The following is a 12,500-nucleotide window of genomic DNA, read 5'->3' as shown; positions in this document are numbered from 1 at the left end:
AGAGAGAGAGAGAGAGGCAGAGAAAGAGAGACAGAGAGAGAGAGACAGAGAGATAGAGAGAGAGAGAGAGAGACAGAGAGAGAGAGGCAGAGAGAGAGAGAGAGAGACAGAGAGAGAGAGCGGCAGCGGGCACAATAGGCAGAGGACAGGGAGAAAGGAGTATGGGTAATGGCTTGGTGGAAGTGGGTTACCAGCCTCTTTACAACAACAACAACAACAACAAAAACAACAGGAAGTAGTCTGGGTGTTCTGTTCAAGCTCTATTTCTGTCCTGCCAGGTAGTAAACAGACCCTTCAGGACCCTCATAGAGAACCAGAGAAGCACTCACAGGAACACTCACACACGGCTTTGTGTGAAACCAACGTAACGTGGTTGCCTTGACAAGGTGCTGAGCTGTGGTTTCCTGTCTGACAGAGACCGACCAACAGGAAGGAGAGGGGGGGCGTCTAGAAGGAAGTGGAGTGTGGATGGAGTGTCGATGGAGTATGGGTGGATGTAAACTACCGTAGGAGCTGAAATGGGACCCGGATGCACACGCACACACAGACACACGCACACAGACACACAGGCAAACGCAGACACACACAGACACACGCACACACACAGACACACGCACACAGACACACGCACACACAGACACACACACGCACACGCAGACACACGCACACACAGACACACGCACACACAGACACACGCACACACAGACACAGACACAGACAGAGACACAGACACACGCACACACACACACACACACGCACACAGACACAGACACAGACAGAGACACAGACACACACACGGCTTACACACTCAGTTTGGAGGAGCACAGTGAGGTCACGGTTACTTAGCTTGAAGAGATAAACTGTCTCTACCACTGTCTCTTCCCCTCTCTCTCTCTCGGTCTCTCCCTCTTTCCCTCACTCTCCCTCCCTCCCGTCCCTTTCTCTCCCCCCTCCCTCACTTTCTCTCCCTCCTCTCTCTCTCCCTCCCCCCTCCCTGTATTTACTGCATTCCTAGTCAAACAGTTTATTGCTTCCCCATCATAGTTAACGATATCAAGTCAGGACTGTGTGAACGTCAGTCAAAGCAGAAGCCGTCCCTCTGTGTGGATCGTCCCACGTTCAGGCTGCTCTCGCTGTGACCTCCGAGGAGAAGGATCCACATAATGTTGTTCTTGAATGGTCTTTTTAGTCTGTGGGGCATAAAATCAATTCAGAAAATCCTTTCGATTCAATTAGAAGATGTTTTCGACCTTGCTTCAATCCCACAGTTATACCAGTCACACACACGCACACGCAGAGACATAGAGACAGAGATACACACACACACATTTATTTTTTACATTTACATTTTTACCATTTAGCAGACGCTTTTATCCAAAGTGACTTACAATTAGAGATTAGAGGGACATTCTCCCTGGAGTAATTTAGGGCTAAGTGCCTTACTCAAGGGCACACTAGTGGTGGTGTTCCCAGGTGGGATATGACTTTCTGATCATCAGTCCAACTCACTATCCCCTAGGCCACCACTACACACACACACACACGCACGCACACGCACACGCACACACAGACACAGAGACACACACACACACAGGCACACATACACAGAGACACACACACACAGGCACACACGCACACACACACAGAGAGAGAGACACACACACACACACTCACACTCACACACACACACACACACACACACACACACAGAGGCTTAGCAGCAGAGGTCTCCCTCATCTTCGTCACCAGCGGCAGCCACAAGACAGCTAGCCAATCAGCAATCCCGATAAGGCCTACGATAACACAGTTGCTCAGTAACAATCAAGTATCAAAGCGAAGAAGAGGAAGAGACCGCAAAATGGTCGCCACGGAGGCTGTTCCATCACCTTCGGAAACCATCGTCAAGCTACGACAAAAGCGCCATGGCCTCAATTAAGCCATGGGAGAATTATTATCCTGACAAAAACCCTAACCCTCCCGGTCCTGAGTGAGAACGTTCAGAGGAGCCGTGGTGTGATGAGAGCTTTGTTCATATTTTCCTCCACTTCTCCCTCTGAGGCCTCTCTGAGTCTCTGTGTAACTTCTGTTACAGGCTCGTTAAAGTCTGTCCCCGGTCCTGATCCAGGGTTATTTCGGTTCGGCTCTGGGCTTTATTTGGATTTTTCTTCTCGTTGTGGTTTTTTCGGGGTTGGGGGGGGGGAGAGGGGGGGGGGGGTGGAGTGGGTGTGAGTGAGGGGGTGTGAGTGAGGGGGAGGGTTTCGAGGGCCGGGGGCCAGGATGACTTTTTTGGCGACCGCCGCGCTCGTCAGAGAGACGCTTCGCAACTTCTGAGCTGATTTTAATATGTTTTATACGCTAAATATTTCAAGATGTCCCATTACAGAGTTCACAAAGAGACGGGCTGCTGGTAATAACTCCAATGATCTGTTCTGCGAGGCGACGACGGACACGGAGCTGGGCTGGGCTGTGGCCTCGACTGGTGGGGGAGGGAGGGAGGGAGGGAGGGGGCGAGGGACACGGAGCTGGGCTGGGCTGTGGCCTCGACTGGTGGGGGAGGGAGGGAGGGAGGGAGGGGGCGAGGGACACGGAGCTGGGCTGGGCTGTGGCCTCGACTGGTGGAGGAGGGAGGGAGGGGGCGACGGACACGGAGCTGGGCTGGGCTGTGGCCTCGACTGGTGGGGGAGGGAGGGAGGGAGGGGGCGAGGGACACGGAGCTACGCTGGTCTGCTGCTTCGACTGGTGGAGGAGGGAGGGAGGGGGTGAGGGAAGCAGGGAGGGAGGGGGTGAGGGAGGGAGGGGGGGAGAGAAAGAGGGAGAGAGGGGGGGAGAGAGGGGGGGAGAGGGGGGGGAGAGAGAGAGAGGGAGGAAAGACAGACAAGGGTAGAGAGAGACTGAAAATAGAGAGAGATTGAGAGAGAGACCGAGACAGGATAAAGAGAAAGACAGAGTGAGTGAGAGAGAGAGAGAGAGAGAGGCTGAAGAGAGAGAAAGAGAATAATGCCAATTAGCTTGCTAAGCATTTTCCAGCATAAAAGTTTGCATGTGAATAATTCATCCGTGCCTTTGAGCTTCTTGATACAGTTTAGTTCTGAGAAAGCCTTAATGGCGGGGACTTTAATAAGAACAGTTTTATCAGGACAACCTGCGGGCCTCCAGGACTGTATAATGTTCTGAACAAAAGGGAAAAACGGGAATAAATCACTTCGCAGAAAAATCCAGAAAAACGCCGAAAAACGTAGTACAGTACGCAGAAGAAGAATGATTCGGACTACACAATCACTTTCACTTTTACATTTCATCCGAATCAAAAGGACCGGCCCGCTGTACCTGGAGAACTCTTCCTTCCTACGATCTGCTCATCCCATGATCCTCTGCTTCCACACCTCCTTCGGGGGGTTTCCCTGACGTGTGTCTGAGTGGCTTTCATCACCATGACGACCAGAGCAGAGGGAGGCTGGAGGAGGTAAGAATCGGAGGACGGGTGTGCTCATCGAGCCTGTCCTCCGATCTCTTCCTCCACCAGCCTCCCCCGGATCAGAGCTGGTCTTAGTCTGGACTAGGGGAGTGGGGGAGGGTGGGGGGGGTCGTCACTTAACAAGGCTTTGGAGGAAATAATGACGGGAATGTGGCAAGGTCACAGTGGTGGGGGGGGGATCACAGTAGTGGGGAGGGTGGGGGATCACAGTAGTGGGGAGGGTGGGGGGTGGTAATCACAGTGGTGGGGAGGGTGGGGGATCACAGTAGTGGGGAGGGTGGGGGGTGGTAATCACAGTGGTGGGGAGGGTGGGGGATCACAGTAGTGGGGAGGGTGGGGGGTGGGGGATCACAGTAATGGGGAGGGTGGGGGGGTGGTAATCACAGTGGTGGGGAGGGTGGGGGGGTGGGGGATCACAGTGGTGGGGGGGGTGGGGGATCACAGTAGTGGGGAGGGTGGGGGGATGGGGGATCACAGTAGTGGGGAGGGTGGGGGATCACAGTAGTGGGGAGGGTGGGGTTAATGTTGGCATCCCCCAGGGAGGGAGGGCCCCCAGGGAGGGAGGGCCCCCAGGGAGGGAGGGCCTTCCCCTAGCCTTGCAGCCCTATAATGTTATAATGTCAATAAACGCTCCCACATGTCAGAGGGGGCTCAGTCACACACACACACACACACACACACACACACACACTCACACTCACACTCACACTCACACTCACACTCACACTCACACTCACACTCACACTCACACTCACACTCACACTCACACACACACACACACACACACACACACACACACACACACACTCACACTCACACTCACACTCACACTCACACATACACTCACACACACACACACTCACACACTCACACACTCACACACTCACTCACACACACACACACACACACACACACACACACACACGGCCAGACGCCTTTACTACATCCATGCTACAGGAGGTAGTGTCCCGGGACACCAGGACTTCCTCTACAATGGAAACCATCTGGTGTGCAGTGAACACACCGGTCCCAGTGGGCCCCCCTCCCCCCAGGCTACAGCCTGGACTACCAACCACTCAAACCTGGCCTTGTGGGAGTGGGGGGGGGGAATTTACTGAGTCAAGTATTTGTTATGATTTGATTTCAGCGAATCCCATGGCCGCAAGGCGTACTGTTACTCCGAATCAGAAACGTGTGCTGTGCAAGCTCTGGGGGGCAGGGGAGGGAGGATGATTGATGCAAGGTATGGCTATGAGTTGTTTGTTTTTGACAACCTTTCTATTGGTTTAATAAAGACCAAGTTCAACGCGTTGGTCCTCGAGACCTTTCGTGCATTTGGGACCCAAGCCCCCTGCCCCCATCATCATGTACGAACATAGACCCCAGTCCTGCTCCGCCTACTCTCCTCCCTTCTGTTCTCTCCTCTCCTCTCTTCTTCTCTCCTCCCCTCTCCTCTCCTCCCTTCTGTTCTCTCCTCTCCTCTCCTCTCTTCTTCTCTCCTCCCCTCTCCTCTCCTCCCTTCTGTTCTCTCCTCTCCTCTCTTCTTCTCTCCTCCCTTCTCCTCTCCTCCCTTCTGTTCTCTCCTCTCCTCTCCTCTCTTCTTCTCTCCTCCCCTCTCCTCCCTTCTGTTCTCTCCTCTCCTCTCCTCTCTTCTTCTCTCCTCCCTTCTCCTCTCCTCCCTTCTGTTCTCTCCTCTCCTCTCCTCTCTTCTTCTCTCCTCCCCTCTCCTCTCCTCCCTTCTGTTCTCTCCTCTCCTCTCCTCTCCTCTCCTCCCTTCTGTTCTCTCCTCTCCTCTCTTCTTCTCTCCTCCTTTCTCCTCTCCCCCCTTCGGGTTCTATCCTCTCCTGTCTTCCCCTCTCCTCTCCTCTCCCTCCAACTCCAACCAGCCCAGACATATCCCCCTCTCATCCGTGGGAAACAGAACCAGCTAATGCAACCAGTCTCAATTAACAATCTGGGTATCCTTGAAGTACAAGCATCTAATCTAATCTCAGATTATGTTTTGTTGGATTACAGGAGGATTCAAAGGAACTAATCAATATCGTAGTTGTCCCGGTCCGGCGCTCCGGAGTGTGGTAGAAACAGACCATTAGTGAGTTAGACGAGGCCTCTGTTTCCCACCGGACTCAAGCCTCGTCACCTCTGTCAACACAGCGTAACTGGAGTCCTCTGAGGGCCGGGCTGAGTCAGACTCACGGTTAATATGAAACACAAACACATGCACATTAACATGAAACATCATTAGGGCCTGTTAAGTTTTCCGCCGTGTGTTATTACACCGTAGAAGAATGGAGAAGCTAATCACCTCGTTTCCTGGTCCACAAAACACAAAACAACTAATTGGCTTCTCAACCTTGGGGGATGTTCATCACAACAACAAACACCTGCATTCACCCTATTAGAGAACACCATTGTTAGAGACCGCTAGCAGAGACTGATATCAGAGACTACCTGAGATTGGGGTGTAACGGTACACGTATTCATACCGAAGATTTTCAGAGACTATCAGAGACTATCAGAGACTATCAGAGACTATCAGAGACTATTCGAGACTACTGGAGACTATCAGAGACTATTAGAGACTGATATTAGACTATCAGAGACTGATATTAGAGACTATCAGAGACTGATATCAGAGACTATCAGAGACTGATATCAGAGACTATCAGAGACTATTAGAGACTGATATTAGAGACTATCAGAGACTGATATTAGAGACTGATATAAGAGACTATCAGAGACTGATATGACATAACTTTCAGTAGACCTACTTCCACAGTGTCTGCTCAAACCACATTACAGATCTCTCGCTCTGAGCACAACATTAAACATTAAAGCTCTACGCCAGACAAAGAGAGAGAGAGAGAGAGAGAGAGAGAGAGAGAGAGAGAGAGAGAGAGAGAGAGAGAGAGAGAGAGAGAGAGAGAGCAGTGCCAGTTCTAATGTATGAATGATATATTTTCCTGAGGGGGTTCACACCTCCCTCTGCCTCCCCCTCTCCTCCTCTCCCATTAAGCCTCCATCTAAAAAGCAGCACCACAGAGAGAAGGACACATTAGACTTAATGTACATGTACATTGTGTGTGTGTGTGTGTGTGTGTGTGTGTGTGTGTGTGTGTGTGAGTGTGAGTGTGTGTGTGTGTGTGTGTGTGTGTGTGTGTGGTTGTGTGTGTGTTTGTTGTTGTTGTTGTTGTTGTTATTGTTGTCGTCGTCGTCACACCAGCCTGCCGATGATGACTATGAGGAGAATCCCAACACTAGTACTTAGTCTACCACTGACTCTCTCAGCTGGCCACATCTGGGGTGTGAATTGCAGAAAATAGTCGATGTCCAGCTGGATGAAAAGCCCGAGTGTTCCAAGCTCTCCTTGTGCTGTTCTGACTGGCTACTATTTTTATGCCCGACCCTTCGGGCCCTGGCATCGAAATGGGTCTGACCTTTTCGAACTAGCTGCAGAATCTGACCGGGGGGGGGCTGGTGGAGGTAGGAACCGGAGGGCGAGCTCGGTGCAATGCAAGGAACGGAATCAGGGAATGGTATGAAACACACATGATTTTATTACCATTCCCTGATTCCGTTCCATGCATTACAATGAGCCAGTCTACGCCTCCCTCCACCTAGACATACCGCCCTTCAGACATCACAACGTCTACCTCCACTGCCCCCCTGACAAACAATCTGTGCCTCTGAGTCCACGTGCTTATGGAAGAGTGTGTGTGTGTATCAAGAGGTTTATAGTACCTGGGTGAGGACATCCAGCTGACCCACTATGTGCTCCAGGGTGCTGGCTAGAGCAGCAGGTATCCCTCCATCCTGGGCCTGGGGCTGGGGCTGGGGCTGAGCCTGGGGCTGGAGTTGAGGCTTAGGCTGGGCCTGGTGCTGCGTCTGCTGGGTAGAGGAAGGCCTGGCGCTGGGTCCCCTGGAGGACAGGGTAGGTCCGCTTCTGCTTCTGCTGCAACTCACCTCAGCGCCGTTACACAGCTCTCCGGACTCGGACGCCTGGACCAAACAGAGCCACAGAACATCCAATGAATACCCTGGTAGAGTGATGAGAAGGCAAATACGTGGCTGATAGAATTGGCAACGTGTTCATTATTTTTTGCTTTTCCCATCATCCCAGAAACGGAGACAGTGTGAAAAACTGCGCAGGTTAGAAGAAAGAAATCGTCTTTCAGCGATATTAACGACTGGTCACGTTACTTGTACCAGTAGACATGCCTGAAATATATAAACACATTTATCACACAAACATTTTTATTTTTATTTTTTACTAGTCTCCTATGGAGCTTCCGATACAACCTTGCTATGTTTGGCCCCAGACAGCTTTGTTGTCATGGTATTCTCTGATTATGATGCGATCACTTTACCAGAGTACAGACTCGGACCCATGGACACATCCGCCGAATAGAACCAGATAGAATAGAACACAATAAAACGATATTTTGGACCCAAGGATGGACGCTTGGCTTTGGCATCACCATCATGTACTAACCCACATCACACAACGTCAACTTCATCACACAACACATCGGACGACAGTCACTCTCACACACACACACACACACACACACATACACACACACACACACAGTACACACACACATCTCTCTCTCTCTGTCTGTCTGTATCTCTCTTGTTCTCTCTCTCTCAAACACACACACACACACACACACACACACACACCTCCATAAGCCCTCTGCACCCAGGCAGTTCTAGTATTTCTCTTGTGTACACAGCCCTGGTCCACATCTGGAGGACAGGTGCCCAGGCTGTGGGGGGGTTGGGGGGGGGGGCGGGGCAGGGGAGGCTTATGCTGGAAACTCACCACCAGCGTTACCTCAGCGGTGCGTGTGCGTGGCGGAACTTCTCCTGGACTTTCTGTCGCCTCTCCCCCACTGGCAGCGTTTGTGCCGCTGCTGGACAGCTGCTACGGCCAGTCCCTGTCTTTGAGAGCGCATCTCACATGGGCCGTGTGGCTGCTCTAACCCGTTAACATGGGCACTTCAATGAAACTCACACGCACCGCTGAGGTAACGCGAGGTTGACGTTTGCGGTATAATTTAGCCCTTAGCCAGTTGAGCTGAAGCCAGTCCGTTTTTATTGTCTTTATACGCAGTGCTGAAAATGACACTTGTTTATTTCTTTTTTTCTAAACTGGCACAAAGTTGACTATTTTATTGAAAAACACATTATAAGGAAATATGTTCTGGTTCTAATCACAGACACATGTCAACGGTTCTCAGCTGTGAAGCTGCAGCCTGCTGGACCTCCGCTGGCCTAGTTTCTCAATACAGCAGAAAGGCGTCTCAGAGAGCAGCCAGGGGCGGGGCCAGGGGCGGGGCCAGGGGCGGGGCCAGGGGCGGGGCCAGGGGCGGGGCCAGGGGCGGGGCCAGGCTCAGCATCATAACACACCTCAGCCATGCTGAGGACCTGTCTGATGGGTGAGCACAGGGACAGACTGTGTGTGTGTGTGTGTGTGTGTGTGTGTGTGTGTGTGTGTACACTGTTTGATGGGTGAGCACAGGGACAGCTTGTGTGAGTCTGTGAGTGTGTCTGTGTGTGTGTGTGTGTGTGTGTGTGTGTGTGTGTGTGTGTGTGTGTGTGTGTACACTGTGTGGTGGGTGAGCACAGGGACAGGTGTGGGAGTCCTGGTTCTCCTGTTGAACCGGGTGAACTCTCTCTCGCTGTCGTATTCATGAAGGGCTTGCTCTCTGCTGCTTCAGCTGTGTGTGGGTATGCATGTGTGACTGTGTGTGGGTATGTGTGTGTGTGTGTGTGTGTGTGTGTGTGTGTGTGGGTATGTGTGTGTGTGTGTGTGTGTGTGTTTGTTTGAGAGAGAGAGAACAAGAGAGATATAGACAGAGAGACAGAGAGAGAGAGAGAGAGAGAGAGAGAGAGAGAGAGAGAGAGAGAGTCAACAAGGAGAAGCTCTCCTTCCCTCCCTCCCTCCCTCCCTCTCTCCCTCTCTCCCGGGTGATTAATACAGTGATACATTAACATGGAAAACTTTCATCACATTTCAGCCCATCACTGGCTCCTCAACCTCCATGACACACACATACCACAGACATACCACGCAGACAAAGACACAGACACAGACACAGACACAGACAAAGACACACACACACACACACACACACACACACACACACACACACACACACACACACACACACACACACTGTCCACACACACACACACACATGACTAACCCTGTCTATGTTCTTAGAGAGAGGAGTGGGATTGGCTGAGTCATACCCCCCCTCTAACCTTCCCAACCCTCCATAAAGCTATTCTATCCAAACCTTTTCTCTCCTATTCTTCTTCTCGTCTAATAACCATGGGGTCTCTGTCCGGTACGTCCAGCCGGAGGTCTGCCAGCGTGCCGCTGTTTGTCTTCCTCCTGAGTAAACCTTTCTGTCAGGCTTCCTATTGGCTCTCTCTCCCCCCCGGAGCCACAAGGAGGGTTCCTCAGCCGTAGAAAGCTCGGCCCGGCCCGGGCCTCTGTCAATATTGACCTCTACAGAGGTCTTCTGTAAAGCATGACCAGTCTGGGGAACACACCGGACGCCCAGGCCCGGCTATATTTAACCCAGGAAGCAGCAGGCACCTGGGTCTGGCTAGAAGACACAGTACAGTAACTCACCTCCAGAGGTTACAATGTCCTCCAATTTCTACCTCCTCCGGCCTCCCCCCTGACTCAACACACTGTCGAATAGCTACCGACATGACATCATCACTGAGTCAACAATATCCTGATCATAAATCACCTACCACGAACAGACACTATCTCACCATGATAAACTTCAACGTCAAACCTCAGACCTGCTTTCGCGGGTGGCTGTCTTCCCTGTTCTGTAGCTTCATATTATATCATATCATATCATATCATATCATATCTAGACAGGGATGGCACTGCCTGCCGATGACATGTCTGTTATTTCATTGTGAGGATTTTGTGTAGAGGGTAGGTAGAGACTAGCAGGGCAGGTAGAGGCTAGCAGGTAGAGACTAGCAGGTAGAGACTAGCAGGGCAGGTAGAGACTAGCAGGTAGAGACTAGCAGGTAGAGACTAGCAGGTAGAGACTAGCAGGTAGACTCGCAACTGTCCCATATTAGCCACGATGTCCCGTATTTTGGGCTGGAGGAATATACAGGACCTCCCTTGTCCCGTATATTCATCCAATCACAGGCCCCCTTATGCATACTGTGGCGACCCCTCGCCTCGCCCGGGGAACAGTGGGCTTCAGCACCAGCGGACAGCAGCCACGGGGGGCCGTGTCATAGCCAGGAGATACGACCCCGACACGCAGCTGCCTCATGGTAGGCAATCAGGCGGGTGGGAGGCACAACACGGGCTAATCAGCGCCGGAACCTGGCAAGATTATAAAGTTGTAATAACGACTGACCTGCTACGGACGGAGTCCTATTCGGTTGTTAAGTCGTGACGTGTTTCCGGGTCCAAAGTTGGCTGAGGCGCTGTCTTCGAAATGCCTCAGTAATAATAATAAATCGTTATATTTATATAGCGCTTTTTTTCCGAGGCTCAAAGACGCTGACAAATATGGGAAAAAACGGGAAAGTGCTGTGTCCCTTGTTGTATGAATAGATCCGAGTCTAAAAAAATGATTGAACTGTCATTCTACCGCTGTAGTACACTGGTACTCTGGTGCAGGGGATTTCTGGTTTGGACCCGGAAATTGCTAAACGTCACGATTGACGTCAGACTTAACAACCGAATAGAGGCGAGGCCGCGGCAGCCCAGAGGAGTGGTACCCGGGTCTCTCTCCTCCCACTTCGCCCAGGACAACCCTAAAGGTACCCGGCCAGGACCCGGGCCCTAAAGCGGATGATCTCCTTTTCCCCTCCAAGAGGGGAACGTTTTACCTTACCTGAACTATTGTTTGAACTATTAAATGCGGGTAGCAATTCTCTGTGTTGTTCTCTAGCTTGGGTGCGTGTTTTCCTCAGCTGATTCTGGTAGTTGCCACAGTACGTATAGCGCCCCCGCTGTGCGCAGTGGCACGCCATCTTTTGTCCCGTATTTGATAGTGAGAAAGTTGGCAACCCTACCAGCAGGGGAGATAGAAGCTAGCAGGCTAGCTGAAGCTAGCGCTCGGCAGACAAGCTTCAACAAGGCAGGATTAACTCTTGTTGAGTTGAGGACTTATTCGCAGCTCAGCATTATAACAGCTGCTCACACACACACTCATGCGCTAGCACGCACTCACACACAGAGACACACACAGACACACACACGCACCCAACCACCCACTCACTCTCTCCCCCTCCCTTACACACACACACACACACACACACACACACACACCGAGACACATGGACCAACACACACACCCAACCACCTACCCACTCATCCCCCCACAGGCACGCTCGCTCTCGCATACACGCACACACACACACACACACACACACACACACACACTGTTTAACACCCTCCTGATGAATCACCTGGACTGGAAAAACCAACAGTGGAAAATTTCCTGGGGCCCAAATGAAACTCTGAATCGCACTGGCCTGACACAGCCATCAATACCCCCTCGCTGCATACACTACCATTCATCACACCATGGCACACACACACACACACACAGGCAGACAGACAAGCACACACACACACACACACACAGGCAGACATAGACAGACACACACACAGGCGCACACACACACAGGCAGACCTGCGCAGACATAGACGTGCGCGCACGCACACACACACACCCGCGCGCACACACACAGACACACAGACACACACAGACACACACAGACACACACACACACACACACGCACACGCACACACACACGCACCCGCACGCACACGCACGCACACGCACACACGTGCACACACACACACACACACGCACACACACACGCACACAGACACAGACACAGACACAGACACACACACACACACACACACACACACAATGAATGCTTCATGATGAAACCGACTTTCAAAGAGTTCAGCTGTCTGTGGTCAGATGAATACACTCTTATCAGATCTAGGTC

General features: G+C 51.8%; 1 protein-coding gene across 1 annotated transcript in view; it reads right to left on the bottom strand.

Annotated features, from left to right (window-relative positions):
* Positions 1-12,500, bottom strand: part of poc1a (POC1 centriolar protein A) — a gene marked incomplete at its 3' end in the record, with an annotated part of 41,767 nt that overhangs the window by 1,233 nt on the left and 28,034 nt on the right. The window contains exon 9 of the mRNA XM_080545968.1: positions 7,217-7,474. Coding sequence (XP_080402094.1) covers positions 7,217-7,474 — 258 coding nt within the window. The remainder of the gene's footprint in view (positions 1-7,216; positions 7,475-12,500) is intronic.

This window comes from Nansenia antarctica (assembly GCF_963989245.1).
Source record: "Nansenia antarctica genome assembly, chromosome: 15".
Classification (NCBI taxonomy): domain Eukaryota; kingdom Metazoa; phylum Chordata; class Actinopteri; order Argentiniformes; family Microstomatidae; genus Nansenia; species Nansenia antarctica.
The sequence above is the reverse complement of the archived record's forward strand: the minus strand, read 5'-3'. Positions and strand labels throughout refer to the sequence as shown.